This window comes from Prionailurus bengalensis, chromosome A1 (genome assembly GCF_016509475.1).
Source record: "Prionailurus bengalensis isolate Pbe53 chromosome A1, Fcat_Pben_1.1_paternal_pri, whole genome shotgun sequence".
NCBI lineage: Eukaryota > Metazoa > Chordata > Mammalia > Carnivora > Felidae > Prionailurus > Prionailurus bengalensis.
In genome coordinates this window covers 187,508,164-187,525,841 of record NC_057343.1, presented here as the reverse complement: position 1 = coordinate 187,525,841, position 17,678 = coordinate 187,508,164, and the positions used below count along the sequence as shown (strand labels likewise).

The window sequence follows — 17,678 nt, the reverse complement described above, 5'->3', positions numbered from 1 at the left end:
TCAATACATGATTAATGGATAAGCACATAAATAAATTTTAAAAAATTGGGTAATATCACATAGGGAAGCTATAATGAGCCTCAAAGGATATCTTTAAGAGTACGTTGACCTTTGTTGTGTCTGAACAGAGGAGGCAACATAAAATGATCTTCAAATTTCTCTTCCTTAAAGATTTATTTCTAAAATCATTTCCCAGTAACATTTCCCGTTCAAAACTCAAGATAACAAAGCCGGTTGCGGAAGGTGGTCTTCAATTTTATATTCCTGATCATCTCAATCACTTGTTTTAAGTTGTAACTATGTAAGCTGATTGTATTGCAGCACAGGGTCAAGGAACGTTTGTAGCATCATAAAGCCGTGAGTGGTATAGACTGACCATTTAGGTTTTTTATTTCACTTGGCCAAGCTCCGCCCCTATCCAAAACGTCTCCCCTGCTAGAAGTCTTCTTGGACAAAATGATTAGGCAGCTCATCAAAGTTCGGACCTTACTCACCAGAAGCATTACATGGAGGCACCCCACCATTTCAGCACCTCCTACCTAGTCCTGTGCAAGTGCTGAAGGGACAGCTCCCAGAGTTTCAGATCATTTCAGAAAGCACTCCCAGGAAGACAGTACCCATCTCCTCTCTGCTACAAACACCCATTCACAAAATCCGAAGAGAGAACTACAGTCGCCCCTAGTTCCTTGGAGATTTAGTTCGACTGATGTTGGAACACACCCTCCTTCCCTAAGTGTATAATTACTCGTGGGTGGAGAGCCACCAGGGAGGGTAATAGAAGAGGGCAGAGGGAAAAAATTAATTAATTTAAAAAAAAGTAGAAGACGGTTTTGTCCTGACTTCTGAAAATCTTGTTAATTTTCTCTCCTCCCCCTCTCCCATTTTCCCAATCCGGAGAATGATGGAGTTCGAGGCAAGGCAATGATTCCGGAAATGGAGATATGACTCTCAAACCTAGAAATGATCTGGGTGATTTATTTAAAGTTAAATACTCCTCGCCCCGGGAACCCAGCACAATTCTTATTTAAAGGAGCTTGTGTTTTCTCCTACATAACGTAAACAGGCAAACAGTTGCCTCTAGAGGTTGAAAACCCGGTTCCGGAGCGCGTTTCTTGCTGTCTTCTAAGCTACAGACGAAGGTGGGGTGGACAGCGCTCACAACCTGTGAAAGTGCGAAAGCCTCGAGAAGCCCGGTGGCCAATTCCCTACTGGCCAGAACTCTTCCCCGCCATCCCTCATCATTCGTGACTCTGCAAGACACAGGGACTCAGACATGTGTGTGGGAGTGCGTGCGAGGGAGGCAGGCGAGAGGACAGCGGCTCTCCACATGTGCAACCCTGCAGCTAGCTCCCTGCACTCATTCATGTGCATGCAGTGGTTGAATCTTTGATCAAAGCTGGACTAGTTATACTTATCAGCTGTCTTTTTTTTTTTTTTTATGGGCACACCTTAAAACAGTGGTCATGAATTGGAAGTGTGAAAAGGTACTGAGTGGAGTCCCTATGCCTCTCACCCTTGCTACCCTTTCCTCCCTCATCTCTACTCCCCACAAAAAAAGGGAAAGCTTGCAGCAGATTGTGGAAGGATTTGAGTCTGCAGCCAGAGAGAAGGGGATTAGGGCCAGAGCGATGCAAGTTAAATTGTGCTGCATATAAAAAATGGGCGGATTGGTCTCCAGATCCAGAGGCTGGTACCACCTTCCTTTCTAAAATAAAATCTCTCTGGCATGAAGTCACCGCCTATTTCACATCCGGTTTGCCCTGGGACGTATTACTACTGTCTTGGTAAAGAGAAATCTTTTGTTGTATAGCTGCAGATCGGATACCGGGAAGCAAATTTGGGTGTGAAATCTTCAGCAAAGGAGCACGCAGAGTCCATGATGGCTCAGACCGAGTGAGTGAGAGGCAGAGCGAGGACGCCCCTCCGCTCCCGGCGCGCCGGGACTCGCGGACTCGCGCTGGCTCCAGGTTCTCCGCGATTTTCTCTCGCACACTTTTCCCGGGTCTTGAGCGATCCTGTGCCCAGAGGGGGCCCGAGGTAAGTGCGGCTTCGGACCGCTACACGCACAGGCTTGAACGTGGATTTTCCTAGCTGGAGAGACGGGAATGCTAGAGAAAAAAAAGAGAAAGAGGGAACAGGACAAGAGCCTGATCCCATAGCAGGTAGAAACAACGAATGTTTTTCTTTCAGGGTGAAAACCGCAGCGATATAGAAGCATTATTCCCCCCCCCCCCCCACCTCCCCGTACCTCTTCTTGTCTTTCCTTCTTTTCTTAGGCAGATATGAATTTATTCCGCGGGGTGGGTGGTGACATGTTGTTTTGATTTTTTTTTTTTTTCAAGAGGGAGCTGGGATGAGGTGGGGAGGGGCTTTGGGGGGCATCGTTTAAAGTTAAGATGCTGGGACAGAAAACCTGTGTTAATGTTCCATCCTTGGGAAGGCACTTTCTCATTCTGGCTGCAAAAATGCCTCTTTTCTCCTTTCCAGTGGACGCTGCTAAAATGCCCTCTGGTGTAGGGGTCTCTCTGGTTCTGAACATAAAAAACTCAACTTATCATTTGATATGGGTGGTGCGGGATATAGGTGTTTGGAGGGTGTGTGTTTGGCAGGGGGGAGGTTGAAGGTGGAAAAGGGTAAGGAGGCAGCTTAGCATTTCTTTTAAACTATTATGTTTGTATTTGCAAGAAACTTTCTTACTCAACAACTCAAGTGCCATGATAGGTTTGTTTTTCTCTTTAAAATGCCAGAGGAGGACAAAAAGCTATGGTACCATGCCTTGGGATTTGTTTTGTTTCATTTACCCCTTCGGGAATCACCTTTTTATTTTTTATTTTTTTTATTTTACAAAGGCTAACAATTATTAATGGATAAGAGAAATTGTTTTTCCTTCATAACAAATGTTGAAGATTAATGCAAGAATGAATTATAACTGTGCAATTTAGATGCAATATTTTAACATAATGATATTTATCCAATAATTCTTGTCATCGGTGCCAAAATCAGTGACTAAATTAAGTAGAAACTATGAAGCTCACAGCTCTTATCTCTAGATCTAGACCATTTCACTCTAAACACATTAATTATGTTTCATTGCTTACATGCCTGTTTGTAATGGTTTTTACTGATATAAATGATCCCCAAGAGTGTGGAAAGCATTTGTGTAGATGTACTTAAAGGCATACCACATTAAACTATACAGTGCTTAATAAAAAAACATGCTTTAAAAGACATGCAATCCATGAATCACTCACGGTACTAAGGAGTATAGATTCAGGGAAGGGCTAATAAATACCTCTAACATTTCTCATGTTATAGCTGCCATTAATTGTAGCAAATTAAATAAAGTGTTGCCACATCTGCTCTTACCCAGGTAGTGCACTGATTTTTAAAAATCGTCTCCACAAATAGGTCCTAGTTTTTCAAAATTCTCTAAGCTTTCCATACTCCTCCTTTCCTCCAGCATCCCACTATCAAGTCTAAAATTCGACAATCAAGTGGTGATTGATTGCACTTTACCTAAGAGGGAAAAAAAGATTCCCTTATTCATGCAAAGCAAAGCACTCTAGCTCCCATCTGTCTGAGATGAAACATTTTCTAGCAGCAACCTGGCAGAATTCAAGAGGGCTTGAAAGATATGTGTGGGCATGTTTGTATGCATTTATGTGAGTGTGGTTTGTGTGTATGAGAGAGATTAGCACATGGCTTGACTGTAAAGTGTGTCCTTTAGCCTCACAGAAGCATTAGTGAGCATATTTAACAAGGCAATCATAGGCAGAGAATATAAGCACGACTTCAGCATTCAACAGTGTGTTTCTTATGTTGTTGTTTTTTTTTAAGATAAATACAGTTGCTTCTGAAACCAAGGTAAATCCAGAATTCAAAGATGAAGTCAGTCATTGAAGCATATTAACCAACCCCATTTCAGCTCCTAAGCATGTTCTCCCCATTATAGACACCAGCTTACAAATTTCAATGCACAGTTCAGGCGTGGAAACTCAAATCAGAAAGGTCAATATTCTCAAATGATAAACAACAAGAAGAGAGTAATTCAAACTATATTAGAAATATAAAACCTGGAGGAAAAAAAAACTCACAGTTTTCATGTTGAGCAGTATTGTCACCTGAAAGGATTTCAACTTGTATTCTTTTACAGGAGAAATTAAGGCAGTGATATATTTCTGAATGGAGAAATGGAAGGGAAAGTGGAGAATGGATGGTCCAGGTTTCCATTGCTTCCAATGAGGTGTCATATCCCAGTGAGGTCATTTCCTGACTTCAAAGCATTCATCTGAACTGCCTCAGTCAGCCCTAGTGGTTATAACCTGATGTTTCTTGCAAGAGACATTGATCTCTACTTGTTCTACTTTTCAGCTGCACAAGCCCGCGATGAAGAAAAGTCCGGGTCTCTCTGACTATCTTTGGGCCTGGACCCTCCTTCTGAGCACATTGACTGGAAGAAGGTGGGGGCACTTTATTTTAAATCTGCATGAGAATTTCTGTAACTTTTTGTTTATTCTTTCAGGGGGAAGAAAATTGTCCTTGGATGAATTCATGACTAAGGGAATCCAAAAAAACTTAACTGCAATAAAATTCCAACTAAGAATAAAGAAGAGCAGTATGAAAAAATAATCATCTTATTTGCGTGATAGTTAGAATACACTTAACACGCTTTTGTTAAAGGAATGTATTCATTCAACATTTAAATCTTAAATTGAACTTTTTACTGTTCAGTTGTAACTGAACAAAATAAGTTGTTTTCTAATTCATAGAAAAAGTTACTCCAATTAATGTCTTTGTACTATGTGAGTTGATTTTCCAACAAGAAAATTTCTAGCCAGTTGTAAAGATCATAGAGTAACTTGTGACTATATGAAAGTGGGAAGTTTAAAATAATATTTGTAATTTGAAAGTCATACGTCTCTATAAATGCATGTGCATATTGTTTTGAAACCATTATTTGTGTAATTGATTGAGGTAGAATATGCCAAACAACTATTTGAGAACATTAAGTAAAATTGAACTTTCCCATTTAAGTGTAACTGCTATGGAGACGAGTTATGATAAAAATTTAATAATGTGCTTAACCATATTCAAAATATTTACTAGTGATCAAATCAAGCATATAAACACATTATAGAAGCAATGATATAAATGACCAAAGAACCAAGAAGAACTAAAGATTTTTCTTTATCTGCTTTTATATTTCTTGCATAGTCTACTCCTATGGCCCATAAGAACGTTTTAGGCGTATTATAAACACCTAAGTTTCTTCAAAATGTAATGGAAAGTGAACTCTCATGAATTAAGGTGGAGAGAAGCACTAGCTGGAAAGATATGAATTTAGGAGGATTTTTTGAATTGGGAAGTTGTCTGTTTTTATTTTCTGCTATTGTGTATGGTAAACAATGACTTACCAGATAATGAGGAGATTCACTATAACCAGATACTCTTAATCTGAGGAGTTAAATGTTATTCATTGCTTTTGAAAAATTATAAGAAGTGTTACTATTGTAATGACCTGTAGATGGAGTTAGTGCACAGCGTTTTATTATATAGTGGTTCATATGGAATCAAAATCAGGTACTGTAACTGACATTTCTTTTTGAATTATATTTTCAGTTTAGGAAACCTTACATTGGCATAAGTGTTTAAGAGCAATACATAATCTTGTTCTTTATCCTGGGGTTATTTTCTGACAATTACAACTGGACATGGTAAATTAGAAGTAGAGATAAAAGAATAACCTGATTAGAAAAATCCCATGAAATAAAGATTACTATTCCAGTTGGGATAGCAGAACTAGTTTTCTGGGAGGGAAGGAAAGTCTCTTTTGGCTTTTGTATGACAATGAATACAATTGCTGGAAATGGCATTTGTAAGATAAAACCAGAAATAAAAACATTTCCTGAATTTGATATAAGCTTAAACACAAAGAAAATGCAGGAAAAGGTAATAGACAACCGCATATTCTAGGAATCCTATCAACAATCTAATTGTGCTCTGTCACGTCACTCCATCTCATCTTTCCCCCTTCTTATTTCATGCTTTCTTCCTTAGACCCCTTGATCAGGCCTTCCTCACAACTTAAAGTGTACTAGCATTTCTTTTCCACCTTTATCAAGATGACCTTCCAATATCCTTGAAAGATGCATACATGGCAGTTCGTTTTGTGACGAGTTTTTATAAATAATTGCATTCAGACAACTATTTTTGCTTTATTGGTGTTATCTACTAATGAGACACCCTGGAAGACACAGAGCTCAGTAAAAATTTGATTTAAAAAACTAGTAAGATGTTTAATTTTGCCAAAGGAGAGTAAACTCTCAATCTATATGGTATAATGTTGAATTTAGGAGAATGAAAAATTGTTTCATAGAGGTATATTTCATATATTTAATATCATGAAGAGCTTTTAGTTTTAATAGCTTTATTAAATTCAAATTTTATCAGAAAAATGTCCATTGAATTTTGCCAATATAAAATTAATTACCTTTTAAAAAATAGTCTTTGTTTTTGAAATGTTACTTTGATTATATTTCTTGTTCTGGTCAAATAAGTGTATCCTGGTTTCAATTACTAATTTTTTACATTGAGAAGTAATATAAACACACAAGAGTGAAGCTGAAAGCATATTAAGTTGAAAGCATGAAAGTGATATTTTTGTGGTATTTCTTAGTTTACATTCTGAACTCGTTTTTCTTGTACTCAAGGTCAGAGCTATTATTGAAATATATCAGTGAGTGTGATCCACCCTAAGATAGAAAACTCTTCTCTCAAAGGCTTTTGGAGGTGTCATCTTAATCATTACATAGAATATGATTCAATGAGCAAAAATGATAATGTGATTAATATAAGAAATACACAATATTTGAACTGTGGTCACTATGTGGTTGAAACTCAAAGATTAATGGTAAGGGGTAGGAACTATACTTGCAAATGAAAAGATTTAAATAGAAACAATTACTCCAGGATAGAAGAATAGAATTAAATTTTTAGACTAAAAGTTGAAGAAAACTGAGTTCGAGTTTAAGCTCTGCTCACAAATAGCTGTGTTTTCTTAAACAAAATCTAATCCCACACTACAGTTTACTAAACCATAAATTAAGAATATTGGAACATATCTTTTTCAAGGTATCTTTTACTTTTAAGACAGAAATGATACAAATTCAATTAGAGTATTAAATAGACACGTCACAAAAATTGGTTCATAAACCTTAGGGGAATGGAAATTATACACTGACTTGGAACTATAATTATCCTAAGAAACAAGTTTTAACTATTTGTCTCATCTAAATACCCTGAGAGAACATCAGAAGGACAAATATATCTATCTATCTATGTATATAGATAGATAGATAGATAGATATATATACACATATATATAAAGTGGATTGAAGGAAGGTTATGTTGGTAGGTGAAATCTTAGACTAATGCTGCATGTTAATTAAATGAAAACAAACTATTAATTTGATAGCTCATAAATACATTTTTTTTTTAATTTTGGAAGAGGTTTGCCAGATTTTTTTTCTCTCCCTAGCATGCATTAACATTCTTGCTTGCCCAGAGAAAACATGCATTATAGCATTGTATATGTGCTGAAATTTATACATGTAAAGAGACAAAACACATTTACTGTTATTTTGCTTACATAGAAGAAATAATAGAATAAAGAACTTACGATCTGTGAGAACAAATATGAGAAAATGGTAAAAATTAAAGTCTTACTTTTTTTTTTTTTTTTTACTTTACCAAAAGGAATTTTCAAATTAAGATTCAATAGAAAAGAAGGTAGGAATATCCAGGGAAGGGTTTATTCGGAAAAAGGTTTTAATAGAAATGTATAAGTTAGATTAATACCTGCATTTATGCTTTTTTTTCAGCTATGGACAACCCTCATTACAAGATGAACTTAAAGACAATACTACAGTCTTCACCAGGATTTTGGACCGACTCCTCGATGGTTATGACAATCGTCTGCGACCAGGATTGGGAGGTGGGTCACATTATTGTGTTTTTATTTTAGAGAACAGTATTACATATTTACTAATGAAGCCTTGCTTTCCTTCTAAATGATAGAGTGATAAGAATGGCAGTATGTAGTTTAATGGACTAATCCTATTTTTAATAGATGGCTCAGTGTTAACTCAATTTACTAAGGTAGTTCTGTGCACATACCTATATGTAGTAAAAGGCAGATACAAACTTCTCATAATTACATTAAAAATGTTACATTTGCTTGTCAATCATAATGTTTTCTGTGCAATGACTTGATTATCCAGGGGAAACATGAAGATAATTTTCTCCCTTCCAGCCCAAAGGCTACATCTACTTCATTTGGCATTGCTATGTTTGCATTGAATTCAAGTAGATTATCTCTGAGCCTAATGCTCTAAACATTTATTTTGGAATATTACATATTGATCCACTATTTTGCATTAGATTAGCACCAACTCTAGGATAAAAGGTGAATGTGATAGATGGTAATTTTTTTAACCATGCATTTGAACTTAAATCTCAATTTTCTGTAGTAAAAATATATTTTTCTTTCTTTACCAATTAATTGGTTACACTAATGAGTTTCTACTTAGGAAGAAAATAGCACTTAATAATACAATATTTATAAAAATAAGAGTAAATAGTGCTAGCTATTACACACTTATTTGAATAACCTTTGAATAAGATAATTAACCAATTTTATTTAAACAAAGACTAATGAAACAAAACAAAATATTGATCTAAGAGTAAAAACAAGGGAAGCAAGGAAATAAATTATTGTTTAAAGTCACATAGGAAACGAAGGTGAGGATCTATGATTTCCAGCTATAGCTAATGCTACACTTTCTCTGAAGCATTTGCTAGCAACTATTTAACAGGAATATTTAAATTACAATTAAGTGGCAATATTAAGAAAGTCAGCTCTTCTTTACTTAGATAGCAAACATATACAAATAATAAGCTTAAGAATCCAAATTTTGATTTTAAAACTGAATGGTAGACTGCACTTAGAGTCTATTTTTTTTTTAACATTTTGAATAGTGTAATCACATAGATGGGGATCATGGGTCTGTTTTGACGCTGCCAAATGCCCTTAGTGTCTCAGAGGTTTAAGAGGAACTGCTGTGTCAAAGACACAACTCAGATATATCTCAGAGGTCTTACCAGGTGTTTTTTCTTGTCAATTTCAAACGTTCATTCTTGCACATGCTGTACAAATTCCTTCAGGTGTGAATTCCACCTAGTTTTCCTTTTCTACATTCTTGAAAAAAAATCTTAAGGAACAAATGTATTGTTAAGAAAATGGAGTGCATAACCGTGTATGTGATGTATTGCAGTAATGTTTGTGTATATCTAACCATCTCAATTGGCTTCAGGAAAATTGTCCTTAAATCATAAAATTTGAAATAAATTACAAAGACTGCAGGTAGGGGATGAATGTACAAAAAAAAAAAAAGGAAAGTGATATAACTTTTAGAAAGAAAGACTTTCTAAAGTACTAATGGGCATGCATCTGATTCGTTTACTTCCTGCTCCATGACACCAGTCCTTACTAAATCAGCAGAATTTTATAATGCATCTAGAAAACGTTGTTTTCATTCTGGCTTAGGAAATCCCATGTAATACTTCAACATATGAATATGAGTATCCTCTGTCAGCTTGGTGTGCATAATTTTCAGTTTGTGAAAGGATTTTTAAATATAGACACACACACCTTTAATGATCAGCTGTGTGGTTGTATAATACACACACACACACACACACACACACACACCTTTAATGATCAGCTGTGTGGTTATATTGTTGTTTGGAGTGTAAGTAATAGACCCTGACTGCTCATTGACATTTAATTATATATCTTAACTATTATAGACATGTGTATGTTAACTCTAATCAAATATAGTGTAAGCAGGAAGCATTTATCTACTTCTTATGTGCACACCTGGGTCTTGGAGAGACACAGAACTCGAAGACATATAAGGTAGACTAAGAATAAGTTGAAAAGCTAATTTTCAAGAACTGAGATAATGGTAGATTTGTTAACAGAAACAACTACATTGATTCACACTGCAACATTACTACTTTGTTAGAATTTACTTTTAATACTGATTTAATGCCTCCTAATAACAAAAATAGACATGTATTTAAAGAACAGAAATAGTTAGCCAAATGTAGTCGAGGTATATTCTTTTTAATTGAAATTGACAAAATGTGCTATGATAATAGAGAATTCAAGGACTCAAGAAAATTTAAAAGAATGGATGTGCTTTAATATTTACTAAAGATGACTTTTCTGATATTTATGATTCCTGGAAACAGTGATTTTAAGGATATGATAGACCAAACAATTTGAAAAGTAGCTCAAATTTTTGCTTCTGTTTCTATTTTATGTATCCTGGAATGTACTGTAATTAAATCTGATAAACTTGAGAGTTATGAGGAAACTTTAATACTGACTCACTTAATTTTTGTTAATTTTCTTGGAGTGCAGTTTTTAGCCATAAGGGATATACTGGTATGTGTTTATTACATGTATCTCCTGAGTCATCAATATTTTTAAGTACATTTTGAAAATGTCTCTCTGTCTTTAGAAAACTACACCTTAAAATATTAAACATAGTTTTTAGATATTTTCGAAGACACAATCAGCTACAGAATTAGAAAAACATTACCCCCATGATTTCTGGATGCTATAAGCTGAAATTATTGAATGCATTTTCTCTGTAGTTATTTTAATTTCATTTCTTTACCATAGATTTGTGCTAAGTATGACATAAATTCCAGTAGATCTCCATTGCAAAAGTGTACTTTTGTTGTTGTTATTGTCACATGATCCATTTGCTTCTTTATCTACCCATTTTCACTGATGAAAAGTCCATGTAGACGAAATACTTGAAAGATTATCATTAGCTTCTAAGAGAGTAAAAGTCCTCTTAATAGCTTTGTGATCACAATTGAGATAATCTCTAGCAAGAGAAATGGGCCCACTCTCTTCTCTATTAGGACAAAAGTCTGGTTTTTATAAGAAGAGGAACATATGCAGAAGGCAGGAATATTTTATTCTGAGTATCTTCCAAAGGTATAGAAATGTAATAAACTGAGACTCGAGACAAATGTAAGAAACTCTGGTATGTGCAAATTCATCATGACCTGTTTTTCAGAAAAACACACTGCCATCCGAAGGTATAGCAATACTCTTTGGAGACACACACAGTGGATCTAATAACTAAGCAACAAAATATGTAGCTTGGTTCATCTAGATGATAGAAACCAGTTTGCAGATATTGTTACACTATTTAAAAAGTCTACCTTTTCAGAGCCCAGAGAGCAATCCTGGGAAAATGATAGGATCACATAAAGAAATATACCCTGGAAGGGATATTCATTCTTTCTTTCTTACTCTTTCTTTCTTTCTTTCTTTCTTTCTTTCTTTCTTTCTTTCTTTCTATCGTTTTGTAATAGAAGAAATAAAAAGGAATACAATGATACAATGTGTGGAATTCTAATGATAGGATGTACTTTAGTCAGGAACAAAAGAGAACAATAAGTTGGCCATGTTTAGATTTTATTTTTTAAACAAATTTTTAAGGTTTATTTATTTTTTGAGAGACAGAGAGAGACACAGCATGAGCAAGGGAGGGGCAGAGACAGAGGGAGACACAGAATCTGAAGCAGGCTCCAGGCTTCGAGCTGTCAGCACACAGCCCCACATGGAGCTCCAACCTAGAAACTGTGAGATCATGACCTTAGCCAGAAGTCTGATGCTCATCCTACTGAGCCACCCAGGCACCTTTGGCCATGTTCATATTTTAAATACAAAGTTAATGAAGAAACCTTTAAATAGACTCAATTTGAAATAATCAGTAGCCAGAAAATACAAAACAAAACTGTCAGAAATTGTGGGATTCATTCTTATTTAAAAATCTCCTTTTTTGAGGGCAAGGTATAGAGGGCTGTTTCTTCTTTGAACTAGGGACTAAAGCATGTTTTGGAAAGGCTCTTGCCCAAAGCCTGGTCATTACAGAATACAATCGTTGGGGGAGGGGAGAAGGTAAAAGCCAGAACAAATGGCAAGATGAGAAACAAAAGGTTAGATAAGAAAGGTGAGCAAATTTGGCATTGAAAATAAGGAGAGGAGGGGAGCCTGGGTGGCTCAGTCAGTTAAGCATCCCACACTTGACTTCAGCTCAGGTCATGATCTCATGGTTGTGGGATGGAGCCCCACATAGGAGCTGAGCGTGGAGCCTACTTTAGATTTTCTTTCTTTCTCTCTCTCTCCTCTGCCCCTCCCTGCCTCTCATAAATACATAAATAAATAAATAAGTAAATAAAATGAAAATAAGAAGAGGGAAGTGAGAGGGATAGAGAAGGTAAAGGAGAAGAACACAGAGAAGATGGTAAAAGAGAGGAATCTGTGTTATGAAGATTGGTAGGCTCACATGTTCCTTGATTAATCAAGATTCCTCTTCTCTCTTTAAATCAGGACCAAACCAAACACATTCTGAGTTCACCTTCTGAAGGTTTCTCCTTATTGACTATGATTAAAATATATTAATGAAACCTGAATTTTCTCCAGCTTCCTAAAGCGTTAAATGATGCAGCCCCTGAATTGCAACCGTCTGAGTTAAAATTTGGCCACTCTATCACATTGGTTCCCCCTGCACTCTTGGTGGGGGACAAAAACAACCCATAAACATAGATCCCAAACTCAATTCTGAAGGGAGGTTTCAGTGTTTAAGGATAGGTAATGCCCTTCCAGTGACATCCTTTCCTTTTGTGCAGCCTTCTATATAGGCTACATTTTATCAATAATAGGACAAAATCCCAGGGTGAACAGGGCTGATGTTTGCAGTTTATTGTCTGGAACATAACACCAGGCTGAGGGGCTGCCCTTCTTCCTGTTCACAGGCTTCTTAAGCATCTTGCTTACAAAAGACCTTTTCTTCTATAAACAATTTTATTTCACTCCTTGGAAAACTGATTAAGGTAAAACCATTTCTTAAAGTTTATTTATTTATTTTGAGAGAAAGAAAGCATGAGCACAAGCAGAGGAAGGTCAGAGTGAGAGGGGGAGAGAGAGAATCTCAAGCATGCTCTGTGCCGTCAGTGCAGAGCCAAAGCTCGGGGCTCCATCCCAAGAACCGTGAGATCATGACCTGAACTAAATAAACTCCAGAGCAGGCCCGCTCAACTGCTCAACTGACTGAGCCACCCGGGTGCCCCAGGGTAAAACCATTTTTAATGGAACTCAAAAAAGATAGTGCCAAAGGAATGATATCTTTCTTGGTTGAAGCACATTTTGAAAGGATTACAGAACATTTTTGACTCTCTCCCTCCCTGTAACAGTAGTTTCTAGAAATAATATAATTTCTTAATTTTGCCTTAGGTTTAACCTCAATGAATAACATCTAGGGTGATGGATGCCTCTCAAAGACTTCATCATTAAGCCAAAAAGATGAAGATGGTAAAGGAAAGAGAGTGAATGCATACTCATCACGTGACAAACCTAGGTGGATGGGAGAAGTAGATAGCTAGATGAGTAGATAATGTACTTTACTTATCCCTTCTACACCCTTAAGCAATATTTAGTTAAGATTTTCTCCTTTTTCCATAAGTCTTATAGATTTGGGGTTTTTATTTATTTACTTCTCTCATATTTTACTTGAATATATCATTTAGATGAATATTTGGAACTGGAATATAACTGGGGTTTTTCTCTCAAGGTAATCTTTTTTAAAAGCACTAACATAATATTTAACAAACAATCTTATGCTTCAAAGCAAACTTTCTCCTTAACTTCCTAATTTTCCCAATTTTGGATTTGTTATGCTACATAAGACCTTTTAGACTTCTTTTAGCCCAATTATTGCAAGAGATCTCAGCTTTAAGATGCAAATGTCTCTGACTAAGGAAGGTGACTGGCTTGGATATGTGCACAGCTGGCAAAATGGTGTTAACTCCTTGGAGAATTAGTTTAGGTTCTTTGGTTACGGTTCTTTCTACATCAAAATAAGTAAAGGTGGAAAAGTAAGTGCTCCGGAAAAAAAGCAAATCGACTTTTGTGAAATTTTGTGTAACTTTGTGAAGTTTAGGTGATTAGGGGGTAGAGAAAGCAGTATGGTTTACCTCTTTGTCAAAATTCAACTTTGTATTATTTGTATTATTATTTGTATCCTGTGTGATGATGATATCAGAAGCAACCATTTTATTCATGTTCAACAGAAGCTAACACATACATTTTATATTTATATTAAACAGCCAGAATCGCAAAAATTAAGAGGCTGAGATATTAAGAGGACAATGCAGTGGCTTTTGACAGAATAGAAAGATTCTAAGTTACTGACAATATCCAAAACAATTTAAAAGGTTAGATTCATCCAGCACTTTTTGTTGGTGGTAGTGGTGTTATATTTACGTTGCCAGATAATGGTCTTTAGTATTGTCTTTTGAAATTGGACTCTGGGATCCTTCTCTCTGAATTTGCTGTAGTTTTATCGGGTGCTTTTAATGTGAGGTATGAAACCGATGCTCAGACTTTGGCATAATGTAATCCATTTCCCCAGAAATACTGTATCCAGACATTCCATAGTTCAGTTGAATTTTTGAGAAAAAGCAGTTACCAAAAACCCAAGAGGAATTGTTAAAATGAACAGAGAACACCTTTTAACCTTTCCTGGCTTAGATCTCCAGTCAGTTCCTGAAGCCAGCTTGTCTAATGAATCCAACCTAGATACCCAAAGGAATGTTGTAGCATGTTTAGAAACTTTCTACTCTCATCTTTTCCTGTTGTATATAAATCATCTTCTGATCAGTGCCAAGAAGTTCCTGAGATAAAATGTAGCTACTGAGATTATGCTCAAGTTATAAAGATCAAGTTATTAGTGAACAGCTGTAGTTTATTTTTTGTGCAGTTACTTTTGAAATTTTTATAGTTTTTATTTCTCATCTTGATTCTACAACCAATGTAGAATATTTTAAAAAATGCTTTCTGTAGATGATTGTGCTTTTCTTCAGGTAGAATCTGAACTCGTTCTTTGAAAAATAATGTTGTAGTGTTTCTGAGATGAGAAACTCTGCCATTTTGGAAAATTTAAGAGAAAACAAAATCCTAAGTGGATGTCATATTCCTCAAAGAGTGCTATAGTTTAGTCTCATGTAACTAAAATACTATCATGCGAACAGGAAGTATGATGCCTCAAAGCTATTACAGGTTATACAGTCTTGTTCAAGATTTAATATAGACCAAAAGAAACCCATTTCTCCAGCACAACCATCATATTCTTCTCTAAAGGTTACCCTCTCCCAGTAAAAACTGCCTATAATATAAGGAAGAAAGGAGGGAAATTCTCAATGGAAATGAGATTAATCCCTGCCACAATAAAATTTATTTATTTATTTATTTATTTTTGTCCTGGAAGATGCCTGTATCATTTGAGTACTTTGAATCTGAAAACACGAAAGGATTAGGGATTGATTAGATATCTTGAAATGTGAGTTTCTACCCCATATCCAGATATAGTGGCTGTAGGCAGCCACAATTAAGTAGCTCTACATATCAGCTAGGGAAAGTTGCCAACTATTCTAAAGAATTTAGGGAATGAAAATGAAGGATAGGGAGCAAAAATGTTGCCCCAGGCATATTGGCAAGGAGTTGAAACATTGTCCATTCCAAGAGTACACACTGATGGTTATGTAGGGAGCCCAGAATATTTTCAATTTCCAAACAGGACTATTTCCAAGTGGGGTTTTAAGATATACTTTATTATGATGATGAATGTTAGTCCATTTAGTCTCCATATAGTGACTGCCTTTCTGAATTAATAGACAAAAAGTAACTTAAAGGAGGCAATAAACCTCCCTCATAAGTTATAAGTCCACAGAACAGGGCCTAGTGAATATTACTCTGAGTTCTTCAGCAGACAGCATTTCCAGGAAAAATATGGCCAGTACTATATTAAATAAATTATTGGGATAGACATTCCTAATAAACCACCACCTGTAATTCTTCACTGTTGATTCCCTCTTCCATTTTCTTTATTACACTCTTATAATGCATTATTCACACAGCATCAGCTTTCTTCTTAAACTGCAAGTAACATCATTTCACCTCATTACCCAAAGGCTTCTTATTGCATTAGAATAAAGGTCAACTGCTTGGTAAAATGCACAAATCTCTTTAGGTGTGGCCCCACTTGCATCCAGAGTGTCATCTTTTACCATGACCATCAGCATCACCAGACTCCAGATATATTATTGGATTTTCTGTTTCTTAAACATCACACATTTATTCTCACCTTAGATCTTGTTCTTTCTGAAATCTCCTCCTTTAATTGTCTTTCCCTTTCTGCTCATCCTTGAATATTTCTCATTATTGAGGTCTCAGTTCAAAGTTATCTCTTCAAAAGTCATTCTTTCAGACAATGTATAATGATCTGAAATTAATTAGTATAATTTGTGTATGTGTTTGTAGATAACTACGATCTACCAATCTACATTTCTAATCTATCATCTATTTATCCCATCTATGTTTCTAATCTATATAAAATGTTTTCCCCAAGACTAAAAGATAAACTACAGAATAGGAACACCTACACTTTTTTTTCATAATATTACTATAACTTGGAACAGTGCCTGCCTGACATTTAGAAAATGCTCAATAAACATTTGCTGGTTAAATTAATGTACCCAACAAACGCATCTCAAAGTGTGTTTGGCATCAAATATTATTCCACCCTTACTCCAGTGTGATGTAGTCAACTGCACAGGTATTATTTCTTCACTGAAAAGGCAAGAAAACAGGCTCAGAGAGATTAAAGTATTGTACCTGCAATCACACAGCTTGTTCTCCAGGAGAATCAGAGTAAAAATCTGAGTGTTTTGACTTTTAATCCAATGTGCTTACTTCTTACTATACCACACTGCTTTTCTCATTTCTGCCTCAAGCACTAATCATCTTTTTGAATTATCACTTAAAAACATCTGTTATTTCAATACTTATCAGCAGGATATCAACATTGTAAGAAATCCCTGGTAAAAACAAATTTACTGCTGTCTAGCAGCTATAGAGTATATAATATAGTGTGTGTGTGTGTGTGTGTGTGTATGTGTATGTATATATATATTTCTGTGTGTGTATATATATATATATATAAAGCATATAAATGTATATAAATCATATATATAAAGCACATAAAATACTTATATATATGTATGTAAAGTGTATCTTTGAAGGTTATGCTTCTTTAAAGACTGATTTTGATTGGTTTACTTATCATTATAAATTTTATTTATATTGATATACTATTTTAAGATATCCCCAGGGCACCTGGGTGGCTCAGTTGATGAAGCATCTGACTCTTTTTTTTTATTTTTACTTTTTTTTTAATGTTTATTTATTTTTGAGAGAGAGAGACAGAATGTGAGCAGGGGTTGGGGGGAGGGGCAAAGAGATGGGGAGACACAGAACTTGAAGTGGGCTCTAGGCTCCATGCTGTCAGCACAGGGCCCAATGCGGGGCTTGATCTCAGGAACTGTAAGATCATGACCTGAGCCAAAGTTGGATACTTAACCGACTGAGCCACCCTGGTGCCCCAACACCTGACTCTTGATTTCAGCTCTTGATTTCATGATTTCACATTCATGGTATCGAGCCCCGTGTCATGATTTCTCATTCATGAGATCGA

General features: G+C 35.7%; 1 protein-coding gene across 4 annotated transcripts in view; it reads left to right on the top strand.

Moving 5' to 3' along the window:
* Positions 1 to 1,596: 1,596 nt before the first annotated feature.
* GABRA1 (gamma-aminobutyric acid type A receptor subunit alpha1) overlaps positions 1,597 to 17,678 on the top strand; it is a 61,647-nt gene continuing 45,565 nt past the window's right edge. Inside the window, exons 1-3 of one of the 4 annotated variants that reach the window (XM_043596603.1) lie at positions 1,597 to 2,037; positions 4,372 to 4,460; positions 7,881 to 7,993. In XM_043596603.1, coding sequence (XP_043452538.1) covers positions 7,883 to 7,993 — 111 coding nt within the window. In that variant the 5' untranslated portion in view covers positions 1,597 to 2,037; positions 4,372 to 4,460; positions 7,881 to 7,882. Of the gene's footprint in view, positions 2,038 to 2,137; positions 2,163 to 4,371; positions 4,461 to 7,880; positions 7,994 to 17,678 lie in introns of those variants that run through there. The other 3 variants (XM_043596585.1, XM_043596594.1, XM_043596610.1) reach the window with 3 other exon arrangements.